Source organism: Corvus hawaiiensis, chromosome 29, assembly GCF_020740725.1.
Source record: "Corvus hawaiiensis isolate bCorHaw1 chromosome 29, bCorHaw1.pri.cur, whole genome shotgun sequence".
NCBI lineage: Eukaryota > Metazoa > Chordata > Aves > Passeriformes > Corvidae > Corvus > Corvus hawaiiensis.
In genome coordinates, this window is record NC_063241.1 from 1,202,942 (window position 1) to 1,227,169 (window position 24,228).

At 47.8% G+C, this 24,228-nt stretch overlaps 1 protein-coding gene across 2 annotated transcripts in view; it reads right to left on the reverse strand.

Annotated features, from left to right (window-relative positions):
• Nucleotides 1-24,228, reverse strand: part of ASH1L (ASH1 like histone lysine methyltransferase) — a 63,882-nt gene that overhangs the window by 10,568 nt on the left and 29,086 nt on the right. The window contains exons 5-22 of one of the 2 annotated variants that reach the window (XM_048288432.1): nt 21,033-21,774; nt 19,869-20,048; nt 15,050-15,144; nt 12,218-12,291; nt 10,603-10,648; nt 10,268-10,376; nt 9,075-9,281; nt 7,977-8,123; nt 6,419-6,527; nt 6,084-6,245; nt 5,760-5,854; nt 5,346-5,503; nt 4,065-4,217; nt 3,581-3,635; nt 3,354-3,486; nt 1,985-2,233; nt 1,472-1,558; nt 1,154-1,244 (exon numbers count right to left, since the gene is read on the reverse strand). In XM_048288432.1, the coding sequence (XP_048144389.1) occupies nt 1,154-1,244; nt 1,472-1,558; nt 1,985-2,233; nt 3,354-3,486; nt 3,581-3,635; nt 4,065-4,217; nt 5,346-5,503; nt 5,760-5,854; nt 6,084-6,245; nt 6,419-6,527; nt 7,977-8,123; nt 9,075-9,281; nt 10,268-10,376; nt 10,603-10,648; nt 12,218-12,291; nt 15,050-15,144; nt 19,869-20,048; nt 21,033-21,774 (2,892 nt within the window). Of the gene's footprint in view, nt 1-1,153; nt 1,245-1,471; nt 1,559-1,984; nt 2,234-3,353; nt 3,487-3,580; nt 3,636-4,058; nt 4,218-5,345; nt 5,504-5,759; nt 5,855-6,083; nt 6,246-6,418; nt 6,528-7,976; nt 8,124-9,074; nt 9,282-10,267; nt 10,377-10,602; nt 10,649-12,217; nt 12,292-15,049; nt 15,145-19,868; nt 20,049-21,032; nt 21,775-24,228 lie in introns of both variants that reach the window. The other variant, XM_048288431.1, reaches the window with a different exon arrangement.

Here is a 24,228-nt window from a genome sequence, read left to right on the forward strand (position 1 = left end):
ACCCACAGCACAGTAAAGGTTGTGCCTGAGGAGTTTGGGTGGAGAACTCAAGACCAGCAAGAAGCCCATGGATTTCCCCTTTCCCTGCTGGAGCTGCGTGTTCTGTTCCAGCACCTTCTGGTGGTACTTCCTTCATCTGCTCCCTGTGCCTGCAGAGCCATGTGGTGCCCAACTGCGGCAGTTTGGTCTCCTCTGTCCCCTGCTGGTGGCACACGGAGCTCAGCCACAGAGGGACATTTCTCTCTTTAAAGGGCATTTCTCTAATTCAGGTCACCAAGATCAGATCAGAGGCACACAAGTAAAATCTAACACACTGTGACAAAAATGATCTTAATGCTCTGAATACCTGGAAGATGCCACAAGCCCCAGATAAAACTTCATCCATTTCAACAGACAATGTAAAAGCAAGGTCTGGTACAGCCCTTGAAGTGAGTTTCTCTCACAAAAAGCAAAAAAAGACATGAGAACCCCAAAGGCTGAACTCTGGACAGGACAGACAATGCAGAGCAACAACCAACAAGGAGAACTGAATGCCAATTCCAGAATCTTGCAGATGGGATAAAAAATATGCTGTTCTTTGACCTTTTTTTAATTCCCCACTTTCCCGAAGGCCGTCCTCTACCCATCTAGCAAACTTATCAACTGTTTTCACTCATTAAAGAGCAGTTTCCTAATAATGATAAAGGGTTCTTTCTAACCTTGTGTGTATCTGTAGGATGAAATAAGAAAACCAATATTTTTTATCAGTGAGCTGAATTGTGTGGCTGTGGCAGCTGCCTTGGACAGATTCAGGAATTCAGAGCACAGTCCGGAGAGATAAGCTTCGGGGAACACATAAGCAATGAGCTGGATGTTTTAATGACCATTCTGCACTAAAATACTGGAGGTCTAACAGCCTTCTTGGCCTTCACTTCTAAATGCTAACTACCAGTAGCTGCCTCAGCATCATCCTCCCCTGGCCACGACAGCCCTGGCTGTGCTAATTAACATTTCTTCATCAAGAGCCTGTGAGAACTCCTACTGTCTATCACTCCCAGCATCACGGAGAGAGCAGCTTCCACTTGTGAAAAATGAGAGTATTTTTGACAGGGTAATGCCAGAGATCCCTGCACATCTGATGGAAACCCCAGCAGGCCCCAGAGCCAGCACATACCTTGGCGGAGCAGCAGGTCGTCCCTCAGCAGGCAGATGTAATAAACACAGCCAGGCTGGGCATAGTGGGGGCGAGGGATCATGGGAACCTCCTGCAGGGAAAAAAGAAAGGGAATCCTGAGCTGCCCACCATAATCAGTCCAAAATTGGGCTGACACGTTTTTGGAAATATGCAGAGAAAAAGTGACCCCTCACGGAACTGAACCTAAGTCAAGGAAGCTTCATCAACCCCAAAAGATATAAATTCTAAATGAAAATACAAAAAAAAACCCCTAAAGAGCTGCTTTAGTTTAAATAAGGAAGGAGAGTCTTGTTTTACCCTGTTCACAGCTCGAGGTTCACACTGCTCACACAGGTAGTGCTCAACATCCGAATTCACACCCATGCAGTCACAGTGCTGCCAGACCTGGAAAAACAGGTACAGCCCAGTCAGAAAGTCCTGGGACAGATTACAGCTGCAATCTGCATTTTCTCAAAAAGTATTAAGGAAAGCAAGAAAATAAACTTCACATAGGAAATTCAAGATTTTCTATGAACTATTTCACACCACGGCAGCAGACAGACAAAATCTCCATGTAGCAATAAATGTAAAAGCCCAACATTTTAAAATTAATTTCCCTCTCCCAAGGGCAGGAGCTGGGGCAGTTTCAGCTCCTCTGCTCAATGGAAGTTGCATTTGCTCTGTGAAAACAGAAATCTCTCCTCTTGTGGAGAGGAAACGAAGGGCTGGAGAGTTAATTAATGCTCCCAAGCACATGGAAACTGCTGGTGAAGAGCCCCGCTTGCTGTGGAGGAGAAGAGAGCAGGCTCCCTTTGGGCTCCCCATGCTCACCATGCACTTTTCACACTGGATCATGAGCCCCTCGTCCTTGTAGAGGCCGCAGATGCAGCGGATGACGTCCTCGTCCTTCTCGTGCCCGTTGTCCTTGTCGCACACCGAGGTCTCGCTGCTGTCGGCCTCGCTCGCCGTCTCCCCCACGATCTCGTCGATCTGGGCCGAGGCCTCGTGCCGGGCGTTGTAGTAGGCCTTGCGCAGCCGGCACACGTCCCGCCCCGTCGGGGACTTCCTGCCGTAGTATTTCTGGAGAAATCAAAAAAAAACCCACCCCAAAGTGCTTTTTTTCCAAGTCCTGTCCTGTTTAGCTCCTGCCCATGCACGCCTGGGAGGGGTTTTCCCTGCAGCTGCAGCCCCAAAGCTGGGTGCACCTCTTCATGTCCCTCCTGACTCTGACCAGCAGGTCCATGGATGTGATGTGGGCAGGGAAGGAACTGAGAGCAGCCCTGGGAGAAGGGCTTGGGGTGATGGGTGACCAAAAACTCCCAACGTGTTCACAGCCCAGAAACCACCTGTGTCCTGGGCTGCATCCAAAGGAATGTGGGCAGCAGGTCAAGGAAAGGGATTCTCCCTCTCTGCTCTGCTCTCCTGAGACTCCAGCTGGAGTGCTGTGTCCAGTTCCAGGGCCCCAGTGGGAGATGGACATGAAACTGTTGGAGCAAGTCCAGAGGAAACCACGAGGTTGCTCAGGGGACTGGAGCACCTTCCCTGTGGAGAAAGGCTGGGAATGTTCAGCCTGGAGAAGAGAAGGTTGTGTGGAGACCTCAGAGCCCCTTGCAGGATCTGAAGGGGCTCCAGGGAAGCTGGAGAGGGACTGTTCATCAGGAACTGGAGAGACAGGACAAGGGGGAGTGGCTTCACACTGACAGAGGGCAAGTTTAGGCTGGATACATGGGAGAAATTCTTCCCTGTGAGGGTGGGCAGGCCCTGGCACAGGGTGCCCAGAGCAGCTGTGGCTGCCCCTGGATCCCTGGCAGTGTCCAAGGCCAGGCTGGACATTGGGGCTTGGAGCAACCTGGGACAGTGGGAGGTGTCCCTGCCTATGGCAGGGGGTGGAATGGGATGAACTTTTAGGTCCCTCCCAGCCCAAACCATCCCATGATTCTGTGATTCCATGACATCTGATACTGAAAAACAGGGTACCCCTTCCAAAAGGAACAGGAGTTTCTTTAGGTCAGCTATCCATGCGTGTCCTTGACCTTCTCTCTGACCTGAGGCACCCAAAGTGCTCATGATTTGCTATCGAGGCCTCATGAGGAACCGATCAGCACAAGTTCTCTTCCTCCAGAGTAAATGTCTTCTTTTATTACTGTAAGAGCATTAAAGGAGGGCACATCCCTGCTGCCAGTGCCAGACAGAGCCTCACCTCTGCGTTCCTGAAGACCTTCAGCATGTCCCCATCAAAAGCTTCCACAGTTTTGTAGTAGCCAGTCAGGATTTGCTTCTCAATCGTGGCAAGGTCCAAGGGGTCAGAGATCTTTTCGTAATAGTCTGCATTTCTACAATAGGAATGTTGGCACAATGTCAGCTTCACCAGCAATTCCCACTGTGCAAATCCATCAGAGAAAGCAGCTCTAGGAAGGCAGCACTTACTTTTTCTTTGGGGGCAGGTTCAGGAGAGGAGCGGCGAGCGCCTGCCTGGAGGAGTCTGCAACAGGAACAGAGCTTAGTGCCACCACTGGAGTAAAACTTCCAAAGAAAAGCAACTAACAACATTCAATCCAGGTTAAAAAAAGGCTTTTCTGTTATCTAAGTCACAGGGAATTGAAATGCTTCTGCATTTCTAGATGTTGGTGGCCGCAATTGGAGCACAGGCAGCACAAGGAAGCACAGTTTTTCTGATTTTTTCTGGAATTTTGAAACGTCAATTTCAAAGGACAGCAACATCTGCAGATTCTGGTGACAAAGCAGGGGCTTGAGGCTAAAGCAAAGTGATTATTGGTAAGGGGAGAAATTTTAAAAAATAGGAGTTATTTAACATCCCATCTTTTTCTAGCATTTCCTATCCAGAGAGTCCATTTCCAGAGGTTGAAAACGTGCCCATGGAGATTTTTTTTTTAAAGAGAATCACCTTCACCTTTGTAGGATATGATGCTGTCACATATCTCCTTGAAGATCTGAGCCAGGCGGGCGGCACGAGCCACCTCGAGGTTCTCCTCAGCTGCGGCCAAGCGCCGCGTCCGCACCGAGCGCGACGTCTGCAGGGCTGAGAACTGGGTCATGAACACATCTGGGAAAGGGCAAGAGAGAATTACCTCCAGACAAGAAATTCCTTTCTAAACAAGAAATTTGTTAAGAGATCAAATTACAGCATCTTCTCTGGTGTAGCAACTCTACCACCAATTATGAAACGGAGATGTTTTCTAATTTTCTAAGCTACTGCAACATCCACGGCTTCAGTTCCCTACTCCCACGTCAGTTCTCACCTAAATGGATCCGTTGGTTGTTGGAATATTTTATCTCGCTGGAGCAAATAAAACATGTCATTGAACTCACCCCAAATACTCAGCTTCTCCTGTACCTGATACTGGGGGCCAAATCCTGCCAGGCTCTGAGGATGATGCTCCCACCAGCAGGGTTATTTTTGGAATAGGAGCAATAATTTTTCCCTCATAGTCATATTTTGCCCCATTCCCACAAGTGACTGCACGCCAAAAACCTTTGTTCTCTAAAGGCCTGAAAGCTGTGAAACTATTGAGGATAAATGACAATTTTCACAGTCTACACAACTGTTTCTGGTTTAGGGATACAGACAGCAGGAAAGAGCTCTTCTCCATCAGGGTTCAACCATGGAAAATCATGGAATCCCAGACTGGTTTTGGTTGGAAGGAACCTTAAAGCTCATCCAGACCCATCCCCTGCCACGGGCAGGGACACCTTCCACTATCCCAGGTTGCTCCAAGCCCCATCCAACTCGGCCCTGGGCACTGCCAAGGATCCAGGGGCAGCCACAGCTTCTCTGGGCACCCTGTGCCAGGGTGTCCCCACCCTCACAGGGAGGAATTCTCCCTAATATCACAGAATAATATCCTAGAACCACTGAGGTTGGAAAAGACCTCCAGGATCAGAGAGTCCAACCTGTGACTGATCACCACCTTGCAAACCAGAGCACGGCACTGAGTGCCACGATGTCAAATGCCATCCTCCTCCTCCTCCTCCCACAAACCACTCTCAATGAACACCACAAGTGACAACTTCTCCAGGGACTCGAGTGACTCCTGGGAGCTTTCACCTGTGCAGCAGCCCTTGCACATCTTACAGAAGGTGTATGGATCTGGTAGGAGCTCTACACTGGATTTACACAGAGTTTAACTCTCCATGTCACAAAGCAGCAGCCGAGGAGGCTGAGGGGCCTCACCTGATTTGATGTTGCCGTCGTCCCGGCAGATCCCGTTCCAGCGGGTGTACAGCGACGAGCTGTGCATGGTGTCACTGACGTGCTTCACTTCCTCTTGTTTCTGTCGGATCTTTTCCCAGTTCCGTACCAAAAACACGTGGTGTTTTAGCACAAAGTTCCTGCAGGAATTAGGAAGGTATCCAAGAATCGCTTTTTACTGGAAAATTAGTTCTTTAACGTGGAGAAAAAGCTGGATATTCCGAGTTTACCCTGGGCCTTCTCTCCTCAGTGGAGAGGAATTCCAGCCTGGCTGGTAAAGGAGAACTAAAAGCTGCATCCTCAGAAATTTCAGGGTGGCCCATCTTACAGAAGAACATGTCAATATTTGCACAGCACTCCATTCCTGAGGCAAATCCCCCTGAAATCACCCCTCACCTTTCCCTGTTAGACATGGGCTTCATCTGCAGCTGAGGCGTCAGCCTGGTCGGGGCGTTCACACTTTCACTGGGCTCCTCAGGGATGTGGCCCCTCTGGAAAACAGATTGTTCTGATAGACAGGAAAAACTGTGCCAAGAACTCAGCAAAGCAGCCAAAGCAGTCCCTGAGACAGAACCTGCAGCATTACTCTACTGCATTTCTGTTCAAAGTTTGGGTTTCTGTTTCAAGTTTAAAATGTACAGAAACACCAGGTTTTGGTCTGATGGCACAGACTGATTTCGCATTAACCTCACCCCACCAAACTCTGCCTTTCCTACTTACTCTCTTCTTTAGTTTGTGCTTTGACTTCCTCTTCTCTTTCGACCGCCCAGGTCTTCTGTGGGTGCTCACAGGCTGGTTGCTTTTGCTTGAGAGTCCATTCATGCGTTGACTTTTACCCCCAATTATTCCTCTGCATTTGTCAAAGCCACATTTGCAGAGTTGCTTTGAGGAAAAAAAAATAAATCCAATAAACCCCGAACATTTAGATTCTCTCTCAATATTAAAAAGAACATTTTCTGTCTAATACAACAGGACAGGTTTTGTGTAATTTTTACACTTTACAGAACTGTTAGTCCTTGGTGAGATTTTTCAAGGTCTCAGGGTGGGGTTTTTACCTGTTTTTCAACATTAAATGAGTGGAAGTTGTAGTCATAGGTGAGCTCAGTCCCAGCAGGCATGTCCTTGAGTGCATACAGCCCGATCCGATACACACCATTCACAGACCTGCGGGGGAAATACAATCAAATACCCCCAAAATTAAACATAAAATCATCTTTGTGCACAGAGTGGAAGTGTTAGAGACATGCAGCAACACCTCTGCTGTGCCCTGGGTTATGCTTGCCCTCCACTTGTGCAGTTCTTTTATTTCTCTCTTACAATAAACCTTGAGGGCTAAAAAGTGAACACCACATCTACAAAGAGCAGGAAGTTGTGCTTCAGACAGAGAAGCTACAAACTGGCTGTTGTGACAGTCACCTTATCCCCTGCAACACTCGGGTCCTCCATACACTGAGCATCACACCTCATCTCAAAATCAGACTAGCTGGGGTTAGGAGGGACCTTAAAGCTCATCTCATGCCACCCCTGCCATGGGCAGGGACACCTTCTGCTATCCTGGTTGCTCCAAGTGCCATCCAACCTGGCCTGGAACACTTTCAGGGATGGGGCAGCAGCCACAGCTTCTCTGGGCACCCTGTGCCAGGGCCTGCCCACCCTCACAGGGAGGAATTTCTCCCCAGTATCCCATCTAACCCTGCCCTCTGGCAGTGGGAAGCCATTCCCCCTTCTGCTGTCACCCCTTGTAAATAGTTTTCATCTTTCCTGCAGCTCCTTCGGGTACTGGGAGGACACAATTAGGTCCCCTGGAGCTCTTCTCCTCCAGGCTGAACAATCCCAGCTCTTCCAGCCTTTCATCACAGCAGAGCTGCTCCAGCCCTGTAATTAATCTGGCGCCCTTCCTGTGCTGGGACCCCAGACTGGAGGCAGCTCTGCAGGTGAGGTCTCACCTGAGCAGGGCAGAGAGGGGCAGAATCCTCTCCCTCTTCAACTATTTTATTTTGTGTTGGATTTTCACATTTAAAACTTTACTATTGCTTAAATCTAGAATTATCTGAGAACCACGAGCTACTCTGCTGTACTGTCCCCACAGTGACTCCTGTTGCACCATCTGCTGTTCCCCTGCAAATCACTCACTACAAATCCCTCAGCAGTACTTCCTCCTAGCCTGGGTCCCACAGAGTGCTGGTATGACACAGGGTGTGCTGGAACCCGACTATTTCCCTCTTTCCCTGCTTTTAAAAAAATACTGGAATTGTCAGAAAGAAAGGGTATATACACACACAGATGATTTTAGAGCATTACCTTTGCAGCAGGTTAGGAGTGTGAAAACCAGCAGTGCTGGGAGGGAAACAGCCCAGTGTAACCAGTAATGCTGGGAGGGAAATGTCCCACTGTGACAACCAGCAGTGCTGGATCTGCCAGCAAACTTGGATCCTGTCTCCAAAGCATCCAACACTACACAACTCCTCTTGAGCAGCGTGAGCACCATGTAAGGATTATTTACAGCTTGAGTCCCCTCCCTATTTTTACATCTGACTCCCTCAGATGAACTGGCTCTCTCTCTCTCTCTCTGGGGGCACCGGCCTTCCGGGGAGCAGAATCCCTTTTCCTCACCATTTCTGCATCTCACAGTTGGGGTTGCAGCTGTGGTTGATGAAGCGAGCCTCGTTGCCCATGCGGTAGCTGTCGATGACCATGCCACTGTCCAGGTTCAGGCAGTAATGGTCACTGTGGTTGTGGTACTGCTCAATCATCCGGTTCCTGTGGAGCAACACAGCGAGTGTCCTGTGATTCTGCTTGTCCCCACACAGCACACGGGGAGTGACACAGCGAGAGCACATCTCAGACAGGGGTTTGAAGAAAAAGCAATGATAGCATTTTATATTTTATAGAACTGTACACCTAGAGATGGAGGAAAGCCATTATTGTACCTATTTTTATAAGTCAAGGCCACTGACAGAGCTTGGGTTAGAATTTAGAAATTTGCTCTTCTGGAATGCTCCCTTTTGGGTTCTGCAGATTATTTGTACACATTTCATGTTGGTAACCTGTGTATGGAAGAGAAAATGCAAGTACACATTCCTTGGGGTGTCTGTGTATGCACGTGTACAACAACCAGCTTCCTCCTGGGGACTCGGCAGTTCTGGAATCACATCCATGGATCACAAGAGCACAGGGACAGGAGTCAGTGTTAGTGGTTATCTCTGTATGAGGAGAATGCAGCTGCCTTCTGGTGGAGCTCTGAGAGCAGCAAGTCCCTCCAACCTCACATATCCCACGATGCCACGGAGTTAACAAGACAATTCCTTTTTTCCAATGGTTATCAATGCTTGCACTTGTTCTTTTTCCTTCACATCTCTCTGCAGAAGCCCCTTTCAGCCCCACTCTGCCCCTCAGTTCTACCTTGTGCAGTCCAAATCCTGCAGAGTGCTAATTTCAGATTCAGTCCCTTGTGGCATTTGGCATTTACAGGGCAGATGAGGCAGATGACACATTTCAAACATTAATCACCCCTCTCTACTGGACTGAGAAAATCTTGGTTAATCAAAAAAACCAGAATTCTAAGCCTTCCTGCTGGCTGGGACCAGAACAACATTCCTTTTCCCCCTCATCCTCCCCTTTGCTCCTGCCTGAGGATATCCCAACCACGACCACAGATGTTAAAGTAATTTATGAGCCTTCCATGCTAAGGCAGCAAATAAATATTTCTACCTGAATTCTTGCTCACTAACAACTTCTCCCAGATATTCAATGATAAACTGTCCTGCTTTCAGGGGTTCTTTGGTACGGATACCCCATCCTTTCTCCTCGGCCCGGAATCTCTCCAGGCACTGCACCCACTCGTGCCTCTGGATCCGCTGGTTGCAGCACTGCTCCCCACAGGGGCAGGTGTTGGGGGAACACTCTGCAAAGATCATCCTGAAAGAGACAACACAGAAGGTAAAGGGAGGGGAAGAGCATACTTCAGGATCTGTCATACAAGGAAAATCAATCATAAACCAATACATGAAATCAATATAGAAATCAACACATATATAAAATATATAATATAAAAATCATTCATGAATCAATATATGAAATCAATATATAAATCAACACATATAAAATATATAACCATATAAAAACCAATCATAAATATATAAAATCAAAATATAATAAATAAATATGCAAATCATGACATAAATAATATATAGAAATCAATAATAAATCAATATATAAAATCAATGTATAAAATCAATATATAAATCTACATTATACGTATTACATATAAAAGTTAATAATAAATTAAACAAAACAGAAGCTATTCAACAACTAAAGGGCTTTTTGTTTTCAAGGTGTAATTCCCACAGCGATTCCCTGCCTGGCTCTCACTGCTATTCAAAGGGCAAAATGGAGATTTTAATGGGATCTTCTCCTGGAGAAAGGGGTAGGGCAGTGCTGAGGAATCACCTGGTGCAGGGAGCTCGGGGGGAGCTGCAGGTTGTGCCCGGGGAGGGGGAATGGCCGGAGCCAAGTGGCCACTCTGAGCCCCCCCAGGAGCATCGGGCACAGCCTGGGAGGGGACACCAGCCCAGGAGGGGACTTTGCTCGGGGTCCCTCCCCGGGGGCAGCAGCTGGAGCTGTTCTGTGTGGCTGCTCCACCATCCAAGGGCTGGAAGGACCCAGAGCCTGGGGCTGGGCTGGGAGGGAACTGGTCTGACTGGGACCAGCTGGGAGTGTGGGAGGGTCCAGCAGGGCCCTGTTGGGTCACTGGGGCCGCCACTGCAAAGGGACCTCGGTGCCAGTAGTGACAGTCTGGGGGTGACACTGGGACCCCAGAGCATCTCCAGAAGGTCACACTCTTTTCTCTGCACAACTCTTTTCCTAGGAGGTGATGAGCTGATGTGAAATAATCCATTGCTAACCTGTTCAGACAATCCTCCACACAGCCCTTCCCACTGTCATCCTCTGGTTTCTTACAATTGCAGGTGGTGGCCTCGTAGCCAGAGAGAGGTTTGACATCCACATAGACATCTGGAGAAGGAAAAAAAAAAAAAAGAAGAAAAACAAACCCAAACAGGGAAAAAAACTTCTTTTCAGTTGAAAAAGAACTGCTTATCTACAGTATTTTCATTCCAATTAGATAAAGGGAAAAAAAGCAGGTGGAAGTGTCTTTGGTAGGACAAAGAGCAGGACAGAAAGGAAGGTGTCACATGAAAATTCCACAGTTATCACATTTTAGTAATAAGATTTTACTTACTGGAACGGATTTTTTTATAAAGTGGGACATCTGGCTTTTTATACAACTAAAAGGAAAAGAAAGAAAATTTTAATACATTGCATAAGTGCATCTGTTATTCAAAAGGATCAGGGAAATTATGTTCTGTACATAGGGAATTGTTCTGTAATCATTACTAGAAATCTGTGTTCTCTTCTCTAGGCTCAGACTGCATTAACAACTAGGTCACAAGAAGGACCTGAATAAGTGGAATTTGGGCTTAGTGAGACAGTGGAGCAGTTTGTTCACCACATTATTTATTCTGTCTGCCCAGAGCAATGTGGGAAACAGCTGTCCTGAGGACAGGCTCCTCTGAACAGGGCTTAGAAGAAGAGGAATTACTTATACCTACTTTGGAGAAACCATCTTTGGTGGAATCACCATGTGCCAATGCTTAAAAGAGTGAAAACAAAAAATCAAGGTGCTGATTTATCAAAGTGACTCAATGATCTGAAGGGTTTTTTCCAATCTAAAGGATTGTGGGGGTCTATGAGAACTGTGAGGACAGGTGGGAGCCACGAGAAATGCAGATTCATCTTCTCTGCAGAGGAGCTTCCTCTCCCAGATGGGAGAGGATGGGAGAGGAAAGGGGAGCTTACATCACAATTCATAATTTCATATACATGCCAGCCTTTCAAACAAGCTTTAAGGAATAATTTCCAATTATTCACTATTTCTCACACATTTCCTGCACTAAGAGCCTTCCCTCAGTGACCTTAGTGGCCCACAGGAACAACCCAGACATCTTCACACCCCTGTACAGAGAAAACTCCTCTGCAAGGGCCTCCAATAGTCCAGGATGAGCTGGAAAACGTCAGGGAAACAGATTCCATGTATTTATTACTTATAAAATACTGAATAGATGAGTCAGGCCACCGTCAATACATGGCAAGAAAGTGTCCTCGGCTGAAATGCCCCCAATGCTCCTGACTTGAGGATCAGATTCCAGGGGTGTTGGAGTGCAGCTGCAGCCACAGCACCTGGGAATGTGTCCTGCTCATTTACATGCTCAAGTTACACTTTCTCACCACAGAGCTGAGGACAGATTCTCCCACCAGCCTTAAATCCTGTGGTAAATCACTTGGTGGAAACATCTCAGGGGAAAAAAAAAAAAAAATTCCTATTTTTAAGCTTGCACATATTTAAAGCTCTTTAAAAAGAACGAGACTGTTAAACAGTTTCTCTTCTTTCCTCAGTACGAAAATTTCAGCTTGCAAGTGAAAAATAAATTCCACTCTGCTGGGATTGATCCAAGAAAAATAAGGCCTGAAATTTCTCAGTGCTGCTGGCAGTACATCCGAATTCTCCCGAGGCGTGTCTGAAAGCAGCTCCCTGCACAGAGCAGCACTGCCAAAATAAAAGTCTGCAGCCAAATTCATGACTTTTGTCGGAGCAGAAACTCACAGGGTTGCTATTTTGCAGGAGGTGGAATAATGGGAATTTTCAGCATTAAATACATATGCAAATCCCTTCTCCCCTCACGACAAGAAATCCCCTCCCCGGCCGGGATGTGTAAACACGGCTCTCTCCGAGGGCTGCTCTTTCCTTCTGATCCCAATCTCGGCAGCCCCGTGACGTCTTATCTCTTATCTCGTACCTGGTTGTGTTTCCACTGCCAGAGGATGTCGTAAGGCAGCTGGAAGTCGATTCTCTTTTGTCTGAGGTACTTGCCTGAAACAAAAAGGTTTGTAAGTGGCACACACTCACAGCCACGAGTCCGCAGAGAGTGGGAGCTGCTCCGGGCACCTGGGCAGGCTCTGACAGGGCCTCTCACGGCTGGAGGGCAGAAAGGAGAGGGGCAGAACTCTCCAGAGCCTTCTGGATGCCAGGGCAGGCCCAGGGAAGAGCCACCAGGACACTGAGGCCGGGTCCTGCTCCCCTGTCCAGCGCAGGAGCGGCATCCGGGGACAGCGAGGGGTGGAAGGAGCTGGGTCAGACCCCACCACAGCCAACCCCTGGCAGGACTGACCACAACCCTGTGAGGGCACCACAGCCAAGCCCTGACAGGACTGACCACAACCCCCGACAGGACTGACCACAGCATCTGAAACAAGTGACCACAACCCTGTGAAAGGACAACAGCCAACACCTGGAACAACTGACCACAGCACCTGACAGCACTGACCACAGCCCTGTGAGGGCACCACGGCCAACCCCTGGCAGGACTGACCACACCTGAAAGGACTGACCATAACGCCTGACAGCACTGACCACAGCATCTGAAACAACTGACCACAGCACCTGGCAGGACTGACCATGACCCCTGACAGAACTGACCACAACACCCGACATGACTGACCATGACCCCTGACAGAACTGACCACAGCCCTGTGTGTTCTCTGTGAGAAACCTCGAAGCTGACACGCTCTCCTGAGTTTTCCTGTGCACAATCCAACACTTCAACACCCAGGACAAGACCTGCACTGCCCGTGCAGGCCCTAAATCACAACATTGTACTCAAAGAAATCAAATCAGTTTTGAAAATAGTCTCCCAGCCCGTTGCCGTGACCTTTACCAGAAGACATTTAAGAATGAATTCAGACTTGGCAAACACATTCCTAGATTTTTTGGAAAGGCTTCAAGGGGATCTGTATTTTCAGCAATAACTGGAACTCGTTTTAGACAGGAGTTCCTGCTTTCACTGCAGATTTTGGCTCTATTCTAACATTCACTGTCACCCCTAAAGGACACAGACCCATTACATCATTCACACCAGACCCGAGGGCTGACACTGGTTAGCTCCAGCCAAGATTCAACATTGTCTGATCATTTTGCTGGAATCCTGTGTCACAAAACTGCAGGGAGCAGAATGCCTAGGATGAGGTGTCAGGCCCAGGACTGATTTTTTTTCCCCCAGCTTTTCTAACTGTTAACAAGTGCCTTTATATTCCTCCAGTAATGCTCTGTGGCTTCATATAAATTCACATGCATACCCTCGCCACTGGAAAATAAAAATGGTAATGTTTTCCTTACAATTTACCCCTAAATTACTTTCCATTTTCAATGCCTTATTCATCTCTAGCAGGTTCCAGGAAAGAGCTAAATCTGCCAGGAATTTGCTTTCACTTCTATGACCTCAGCAGGCCAAACAAAAGGCTCTTTCAGGTGCCCTGGCACCGAGCCTGGAGCACAGGGAAGGTCCCCCCAGCCCTCCTCAAGTGGGCATCAGTGCAGTCCCCCGGCAGAATCCCAGTCCTGGTCACTGCTCTGGGGTTAAACCATCCCCAGGCACCCCTGGAGCAACGGGAGCAGCTGCAGGGCAGGACCAGCAGTGTGGGTGGGGAACCCGGTGAACCTGATTTTATGACCCCATTCAAAAAGGAGCTGAGCAAGGGCACTTTTGGGAGAATTTAAATTGTCACCTTGAGTTCTGAAACCTGTTTTGTGGCTCCTGATCCACACACATCTGTCCTGCTGTCCTGCCCTTGCTGTGCAGTTGTGTAGGCAGCCAAACAGCTCAGCTACAAGAAGACAAGCCAATGACAGCTGTGTTTGATGGGACAAAGATTCCTGCTGAACAACGCAGAATTCCCCAAACTCGCTGGGCGTGATGGGACTTGCAGCCAGAAATCACAGCACTTCAAAAGCTGAAACAATCACCTGAGAATCAGGGAATTACTCAGTGCTTTATCCTGGGAAATGATGTGAGCTGTGAACAGTGGGAGCTCTGGAGCATCCCCCCAGCCCAGTCCCTGAGCATCCTGTGCTCCATCACCTCTGAGGGCCTGGGACAGACTCAGGTTATGGCTTCTTCCCACAGGCACTTCCCTGGGAGTGTTCAAGGCCAGGGACAGCGTTTGGAGCAACCTGGGCTATGGAAGGCAGCCCTGCCTATGGAACAGGGTGGAACAAGATGACCTGTAAGGTCCCTTCCCACCCAAACCATTCCATGATTCTGTGATTTTATGAAATCCTAAATCCCCTTTTTTTTCCTACCTGAGACCTAAAAATGGGGATAAAGTAAAAACAAAGATAACACCAAAGCTTTTAATTCTCCCACCCTTGTATCCCTGTTTAGAGACAGACAACACTGAGTGCATGGGGACTTGGGGGAATTTATCATTCCATGCTCAGCTTTTGGGATTTAACAAATGGTCATAATTGTCTGTGGGTATTCTGCTGTAATTTTCCTTGGAGGTGGGGACTATTGCTCTGCATTTCATCCAAGGATTATCACAGTTAAAGCAGGTTTTCAACCAGAATGGCATCTTCCGACACACAAAAAATCAAGAACAAAGTTCATGTTTTAAGCTAAAAAAAGCCTCTCAAGTGAAACTGGGGAACACAGAGGGATGAGTTGGCAAAGCTCATGTGCCAAAATCCACAGGTGACATGGCAAGGGATAAAAACCAGAGAGAGGCAGAAGCTGTGCAGGCCCCCCAGTGCCACATTTGTTTCCCAACAATTAAAACACAGGTGAGGTACCCACCAACGTGGATAGGGGCTGGGAACAGCCCGTGCTCGTGCTCCCCTGGGGTGTATTCCAGCTTCTCCTTCTTCAGCTGGATCAGGCGGCTCTTGGGGCTGTGGAGGACAGGGACAGAACCAAAACATCACAATGGGGAACGCCTGTCACTTGCACAAAGCACATTTTCTGTTTTAGTTAAGGTGTGAATGTCTGGAGCATCAGGCCAGAGAATAATAACAGAAATGGCCAAAGAACTGCTTTCCAGGTTTCTTAACAAACACACTGATCCCAGCCCTTCCACAATGGAATTTGTCTCCATAAATGCTGTTAACACCCAGTGCAACACCATCGACTTTAAATGCCCAGCACGTGATATAAAAGTAGTAACTAAAACTACACAAATAAAAGACGGCTGACAGATTGTATCTGGTGGTTTTTGCTGAGGAACTGGACACGTGACACATGTACAGCCCTGCTCTCCCACTTCCCTAAGAGCAAACATTGATGTGCTGCCCTTTAGAAGGTTGTTCACCAGGAAAGGCAGAAAAAGAACAGAAATCATAGTTTAAAAAGCTATGAGATGCCCCTTCACAGAAGGAAAAATAGGAGTATGAAATTAGAATGGTCCTATGGGTCAGGCAGGTGACAGCTCTGTAATCTGGTGTTTATAAACATCTCCTCCTGGCCAACAACAAACCTTGGAAAACAGAATCTGATGTGGTTATATTTAGAACTGCAGTCCTGCAACATTCAAAGGAGACTTCTAAATGTTAAATATACCAAAGATTAAGTGATACTGAAGCCTACTAAAGTGTACTGGAGTTTTTTAAGAGATCTATTTTAATAACTGGACAAATAACAGAAACATGAGTCAATAAAAAAGTGATATTATTGTTTAACCAGTGAAGGGAAAATGCAAGTTAAAAACAAATTTTGAGATACAGGTATCAACAACTGAAAATAATTAGGAAGAAATTCTTCCCTGTGAGGGTGGGGAGACCCTGGCACAGGGTGCCCAGAGAAGCTGTGGCTGCCCCTGGATCCCTGGCAGTGCCCAAGGCCAGGCTGGAGAGGGTTTGCAGCAACCTGGGATAGTGGGAGGTGTCCCTGCCCATGGCAGGGGTGGCACTGGATGAGCTTTAAGGTCCCTTCCAACCCAAACCAGTCCATGGTTCTGTGATTCCAAGCAAGCCAGTCAGACCCGGGTGAGACCTCACCAATAATCAGGGAAATGACAACTTCCAACAGCCCAGGTGGGCACCTACAACAGGACACCAGGGGAGGACATTCCTGAGCATCTGACAGACTGAAACATAAGCCTGGCTTCACAAAAGGTTGGACTTGATGATCTTGGAGATTTCTTCCAACCTGAAAGGCTCTCTGATTCTGTAAGAAACGCTTCCCGCTCTATAATCCACTGCCTACAGCTGTTTGGTTCAGTTTCTGTAGGGGCAAATTTAAAACACCCATTTTTGGTGCACTCCCCACCAACAGAACCAATCTGGCCTCTCTGTGCAGGCTCCCAGTAACAGGGCAATGGCCAAATGACAGTTTTGTAGAAGATAAGAACATTTTGTACCCCTCTTCAGGGGCTGAGGACCAGGTTTAGTCTCCAAATGTCAGTCTGAAGTCTCAGGCAGACTAAGGGAACAAAGACCAGAACCACAGCTCTCTTCCCTGTACCTTCCTTCCACTCCATCCCTCTCCTTCCTTTTTTGCTGTTTCATTTCTGTTCCCCCTCTCCAGCTTCCAGTGTCTCCACACTCTTATCATGTTGGCTGGAATTACTTCTCTGTGGAATTCCATTTTTGAAGTGTGGAGCCCCTTTTTGCCTCAGACCATAGTCTGATGAACATTTAAAGCAGGGATAAGCCAGCTTTGATGCTGGTCTGATCACTGGTCTGAGTGCAGGGTTAACTGCTCCAGGAACTGTCCAGTGGAAGGCTGGAATCCATCCAACCATTATCCCACCTGGACATCAGGATGGGACACAGGAAGGGACAGCACAGGAACAGGAATATGCCACAGAGGTGAGGAGAAAGCACAGCTGATTCTTTTGGTGCAACATCAACCTGTGCCAACAGCAGGCACCTCCTGAACTGCAATTCGTGTCCTGCTCAAATATCAAAATTATGTATTTCTCTAAACACTCTACAACATTTTAATTAACTGCTAATTTACTAATTACTAAATTTTTTTTTGGTGAACTGGACTTTGCAGTTCACTCCTCTAGGAAAACCACTGCTGGATACAGAGAACAAGTCCTGCACAAGATCTTCCCTTGTTTTCAAAGCTGCAACCTTGTGCAACCACACACTGAACCTCTCTCCAGGTCCATGAAACTCCCAGTGGGAGCCCAGGATTGGGAACACCCCTGTGGAGGTTACAGCCATGCTGCCTACAAAGTTACAGTTGGAAATGAGGTAGAACTGAGACTCACTCAGGAACCATTCCTTTTATTCATTTGCAAAGTATCAAAATCTGAGCTTTCTTCACTGTATTTAACAAGGTCTCCAGCCTGAGGGGAGCTGGAGTGAACTCCTCCTGAGGCGAATTGTACCTGGCTGCAGAGAAATAAGGCAGTTTTAGATTTGTTAGAATCAACTCCTGAAATCTCTTTTAACAGCCCACCAACACTGACCAGGCCAGGCCAGACCTTTCCTGTGCTGCTGTTGAGCAGCTGGATGTGAGCGATGCAGGGAGAGGCCGTGACTTGTACAAACCTCAGCACAACCTTCACTGCTTCACACGGCCTCGTGACACTTGGGAATTATTTAGGAAGGATGAAAGAGAGTAGGAAAATGGTTTTTAAAGCAAAGTGTCTGCAGTGAACACTGCAAACAACTACAGAAAACCAGCGAGTACAACCCACTAATGAGACACAGGGACTGTGGGAATGGGGACAGGGACCAACACTCACTGTGACAGCACTTAGAGGGTGCCCCATGATCACAGAGCTGCCTTTTCCTTCTCCCCTCAGATCAGGTTTTCAAACTCCTACAGCAGGAAGTTGGGTAAGTAATGGGATAACAACATGAACTTCTGCTCTCCTCTTACTCTGTTCTCAAATATCCAACCATGTGTCTGACCGTGGAGGAGAATGGGAGCAGCACACCAAACCAGAAAAATAATCTAATTACCAAAAAGTGACTCTTGTTCTGTGGATTTAGTATGCTGAACCAACTTGGTAAAGAAGTGACCCAGTGCCAGCAGGATGGAATGGTGGGATCAGCCCTTCAGGCTGCAAGAGAGTCCTAAATGGAGATGGCCACAGCAGTGTCCTTGCCCAGCTACGCAGGTCCATGCCCTGCTTCAGTATCAGTGCAAACAGTGCAGAGGCAGCTCACATGGTGCAGGCACAGCAATTGCTTCCCTGGAAGTGGGAAGTTCCTCAGTGTCCTTAAGCAGCTCATCTCAAACCCCAGGATCAGAGCAGGGAAGAGCTCAGTATGTGGAGCAACAGGCAAAGGGAAGACAAACCAGCCCTCTTCAAGTGGTTTGCAACTTCCTCCTGAGGAGCAGTGGAGGGGCAGCTCTGATCTCTGCTCTGTGAGAGCAGGGACAGCACCCGAGGGAACGGCTGGAGCTGGGCCAGGGGAGGTTTGGGTTGGGTATCAGGGAAAGGTTCTTCCCCCAGAGGGTGCTGGGCACTGCCCAGGCTCCCCAGGGAATGGGCACGGCCCCGAGGCTGCCAGAGCTCCAGGAGCGTTTGGACAGCGCTCTCAGGCACAAGGTGGGATTGCTGGGGCTGTGCAGGGCCAGGGGTTGGACTCCATGATCCTTGTGGGTCCCTTCCAACTTAGGAACACTCAAAGTTCTAAATATTTTACACTAAAGAAAAGGGAAGACTCTCTGAGCTCCTCTCCTAAGGCAACAGACGAAATGGTGAGATTTGAAGGCTGCATGCTGTGTACAGCAGTGACAGAACACCCAGAGGGTAAAGTTTTAGCACACCTCTTTAAAACAGATAAAACTCAAGTGGCCTCACTTTGGTCAGACCAAGATCTTGGTTTCTTCCTTAGAGGCTTGACCCTTTCACTGATTCCTCCACTCTAATATGGAAAGAGACCACAGCAGGAGCAGCTGATAAACTGTACTGGCAGTTTCCCAGTGGTCTCCGTAACACTTTAACATGGTCTATGACATAGTGAGAAGGTGCCAAATTTTCTCTCTTTTCAATCTGTCAGATCATACTGGAACAGAAGCACAAATTCCTGACTTCAACTCATTTGTTCAGATGGCATTAGAAAACATGTGTGACTACAAAGGGAAGAGGGAGGTGTCCACATTCTAGTGGAACGCCAGGCTGCAAACCAACCAGTGGGAAAAATAAAGAAACGCTGGATTGTTTTACCCTAAACATCTCAGAGAAAATAGAGATGAACTTCACTGAACTGTGAAATGAACTGGGTGCATATCTGAAATTCTTTCACACAGAAGATGACCAGTTGTCACCATTGAGCCAATGAAAACAGCAACCCAGTGACCCCTTCTCTGCAGCCCCTGTGCTCAGCTCCTGCTCAGAACCTGCACACATCCAGCTCTCCCAGCACCTGCATTGCCAGCACCATTAAGACTCTTGAATAAATCTCTTGCCTTCCTCAAAGCTGATAATCAGAAACCCTTTCAGGCTGCTCGAGGCTGCTTTCTGACTGGGGTTACATTTTACATCCTCACTGGGTCAGATTCTGACAGTTATCATGCACATAATTTTCCACAGGCTTCAATTAAGTCGATGGTTTTATTTCAGCTACTCATGAGTGGCAGCTCTTTATGGTTCTAGGTGAAAGGAGAGTTTCCACTGGCCTATCAGAGAGCAGTTTTGCTCTGTTTTACTTACTCTGTTGTTTTGTACACATCAGAGTAGAGCCCAGCCTTCTGGTACTTCTTCTTTGGGGGTCGAGGGGCTTTCTTCTCACGCTGGGTTAGAGGAGGCAAAGGCTGCTCAGGGGTTTCAGATTCAGGCGGTTTCCCAAGAGCTTCATGTGGACTGGGAGGTCCAGCTACTGTCTCAGAGAAACTGGAAGAAAAAGTAGAGATAAAAAAAATCATCTTCCCATTAAGATCATCTCACAGTATTTCATTATTCCTCTCTCTAATCTGGTCAGCAGAAAAACTTCATATTTCTGAATTTCTGGGTGTCTCAACTACTTAAAAAAATGCAGCTCAACAATCATGATCAAGTGAGGGTTAAGCATAATCCTAAGAAAAGTATGGTATTTTTTTAGTGATATTATTATTACAAAAAGAATGTTGTTTGTACTGCTGCTGTTTATCCCTTGGAGCCTCAGCTGAGTAATTCAGAAGGCAGCTCTTGCTCTCTGCTTTTGCACTCTAAATCCAGCACGTGGCAACCCTTTCCTCAGCCTTCAGGACAGCCACAGAGCAGCCCCTGAACACGTGGTGCCAGCAGCACCCTCACAGCACCCATTTCTGGGAAGGAGAACTCCTGACAGAGTTTGATCTGTTTATTGATGGCTTTGGGGACAAGCATGAGAAGATGAGATCAGAGAGAGATTTTTGGTGTGGTCCTTTACCAGTGACTGCACAGGTGCACCCCTTAACTCCTCCCTGCTGCTTTAGCTTTTACTCTTCATCTGCTGTACATCAGTTGATCTCCCTTTACATCCTGTGTTGCCTGTAAGTATTTGTTTGGGATCTACATGAGCAGATCCCACGGCACACGCAACTCTTCAGGGTTCCTTGTTCCACACAGGAGGAAGGAACAATCTGGGGCACCTCATCAGTGACCCTGTTACAACTCATTAAAACGTATCCTTCACCAACACAACAAGCACAGAACTGACAGTTTTAGATCACCTGAGATCCCACCCCATTTCGGGGGTGTGTTCAGTACCAGAGGAAGACCCTGAACACACTTAATGTTGACATGTTCATGTTGGTGCCCTCTACACTGAACTCCTTAATAAAATCAAGCAGACGATTTCCTCAATGACTGAACCGTTCTAAAACCAACTGAGGTACAAAACTGTAAGGGAATCACCTCTTATTGCTCTCCTGCTCATCTTCAGGCAAAGACTTGTGTCTCTTCCTGGCCTGTTCCTCCGGCAGCCACCTCTTCCTCTTCCAGCCTTTGCGGTGCTCAGGGTCCAGGTTCACGCTCTGCACCACGGCTTCGATGACGTCCGTGATGGTGTCTGGCCCCAGGTGCAGGGGGCTGCTGCTCTGCTCCCTGTTCTCCAGCTCCTGGCTGACCAGCCTGGCTGCCTGGAAGGCCTGCATGGACACCACGGCCTGCAGCGGGTACTTGCGCGGCCGCCCCGGCCGGCGCTTCACGAAGTTGTTCCCTGTCCGCGACTGCCTCTGCAGCTTTTTGGCTTTCAGGATTTTGTTGACGTGGTCCAGATTTTTTTTTGTCGCCAGGATCTTGTTGTAATTGCACATTTTCCTCGCTTGCCGCTGCATGGCCTCCACCACGCTCCTCTTGAGGTGCCGCGGGGAGTAGCTGCCGGGCAGCCGCTCCTGCAGCAGGGAGATGCTGTCGCTGCAGGAGCTGCCGGGGATGGCCGGAGCCCCCAGGCCGTCCTGCTTGCCCAGGGCTCTCTCCCGGGAGTGGTTCCGGGCAGGACTGGCTGATGGAGGGGCGGACACGTTGGCCATGACGGCTTCCAGGGTCTTGTCCAGCGTGGGCGGCCCGTCCTGCTGGGCCATGCGCTGCAGCAGGGTGTCCACCGAGTCCTCGGCGGCCGGGGCCAGGCGCGCGCTCCGGGCCGGCCCCGCCACCCCTGGAACACACAGAGACAGGGCTGGAGAGGGGCTGGGAGCAGAAACATGGAGCTGAAACACAGCAGCTGCATCAACTGACAGCGTTTGTGCCCTGGGGCTGCCCAGAACATTCGTTGACAAGGTTCTGTAACGTGGAGAGGGACCCAGTGATACAAGTCAGTCAAACTTTGTATCATCACTTTTAATGTACAATTATTTTCTCTTTATTCCCACATAATCCCCCTTTTCTAACAGCAAAGAGCAACGAGGGCTCACATGATCCTCAAGTTTCTTTCTATTCAACACTAAAAATACAAAACCCTCTGTGTGCACATAAAAATTGAATCCTGATAAAAAATGGAGCAACATTTGAAATGTTTTTAAAGTAATTTTTCTTTTTTTTTTAAAGTTTGGAAGTACTGAAACAACTATTTTCATTGCTCTTCCAGTTTTTTTATCAAATAGACAAGGCTGATGATGACAGAACTGATTGGATAAAGGTAAATCAAAGCAGCTGGACAAAAGAGAAAGGCTAATTTAAAGAGGAAGTAAATTTAGATCTGGCTTTTAAAACTGTTATATGCTTTAGGGCTGAAGACTGGTACTTGAAAAAGAGAGTTTCCAGGTCAACCATGTAGATTATGCTGCATTAAAAAGGGATTTGTTCTAAACTAAGAGCTTCCCAAAGCTGCCCTGCTGCTCCTTAGTGATAACATTCCATCAGAAGAAATCCTGTTCTTTCTGGAATGAAATGGATGCGGCCTTCTCACAAATACATCACAACTGCACATTAGCATTGACAAAATGTTACTGTAATTGTGGCCAATTATTTAGATCAGATCTGCTTAACCCAGCGGGGCCCAGGCTGGAGCCTGAGCAGCACATCCTGGTGTCAAGGGAACTGTTAAAGGAAGACAACAAAATGTGTTTATAAAGGGCTCTGGCACTTGACAGGAGGGAGAGTATTTGTTAGATGACAGAGATAGAGCACAACCAGTTAAAATATTTTCTACCCTTCTAGCTGTTCTTGAAGTCTTTTCTACTTGAAGTATTTTCTAATATTTTCAGTAGTCCAATTGTGTTACACTGGAGAACTCATTTCTCACTAAGATTCCAAAGTCAGGAATTTGTAAGTGCAAATGAAAAGGTGCTTCAGAGAGTGCACAGTTTGGAGGAGGAAGAGTCAGCAAAACGTGTTCTAAAAATCCTCCTCTGGACAATGCTCTTCCTGGTGACAAAGGACAAGAGGAGCCTCCTGCTGTGAGCTGACCTGGACACCCCAACAACTCCGAGACAACTGGAAGGATTTATGCTTTCAGCTCTGCATTTCAGATGAAATAATAAAGATAAATTACCCTTTGTTTTCTTCTGGCCTTTAGAGGCACATGGGGATGGAGCTAGGGCTCCTCACAGAACCCACCTGCTCAGTGAACCTCAACCAGCACCACATCCCCTGGATGCCCTGGAACTGGTGCTGCTGCTTGGAAACTGATCCAAAGGGCTGGGACACTGCAGGCTCTGACCCCAGGACAGCTGCAGCTCCTCTCTGACAAACACACTGAAACCCACATGCATTCCAGATCCATGGAAAATACAACAATGACTGATCTCAGCTGCATCGTCACTTCGGTGACTTTGAAGTTGATAAACTCGTGATTCATGTCATTCCAATGCTCCTGCACAAAACACTCCTCAACTTTAACACTTCCTATTCCCAGCTACAACGACTGCAGCTGCCCCTTTCAAGTGAGCAAGGGCAAGAAAGTGAATGAGACAGAGGAAAAAGGAAGATCCCTTTCCCACTGCAAAGGACTTTGTGCAGCACAGGCTGAATGGAGCATCTGTTGCAAACATCTGTTTAAAGCGGGGAGGAAATGGCACTTTTGGCATATCCTTCCTAGATGGAAATCATAACTAGTTCTAAGTACCAATCCTAGGGATTTACTACATATTTGCAGTCAATTTGGATGTCTAAGAATGTCTGAATTCTGGTAATGGGAGTGTTTCTGCAACTGAGCTTCTTAAAAAATGGGTCAACCTGCTGGATTTTCTTCTGTCCAATCCTCGGGGAGCTCACATTCCATTTTTACAGAATCATAGAATGGTTTGGGTTGGAAGGGACCTTAATGAGCATCTTGCTCCACTCCCCTGCCTTGGGCAGGGACACCTTCCACTGGGGCAGGTTGTTCACAGCCCACTCCAGCCTCTCCTGCTATCTGGGATAACCACTGGGTGACAACACCCAGGAGATGAACATCTTCAGCTCCTCCCTGTGACAATTTGGTCAATAGGTTTGACATTGTCACAGGGGTAAAATGTGGCTGACAGCAACACACACACAGTCACACACACACTGTGACCTCCTGACAAAACAGAGCTCAAACACAAGAGTCAGAGAATCATGGAATCACTAATGCTGGAAAAGCCCTCCCAGCCCATCGAGTCCACCCTGTGCCCGATGCCCACCCTGTGCC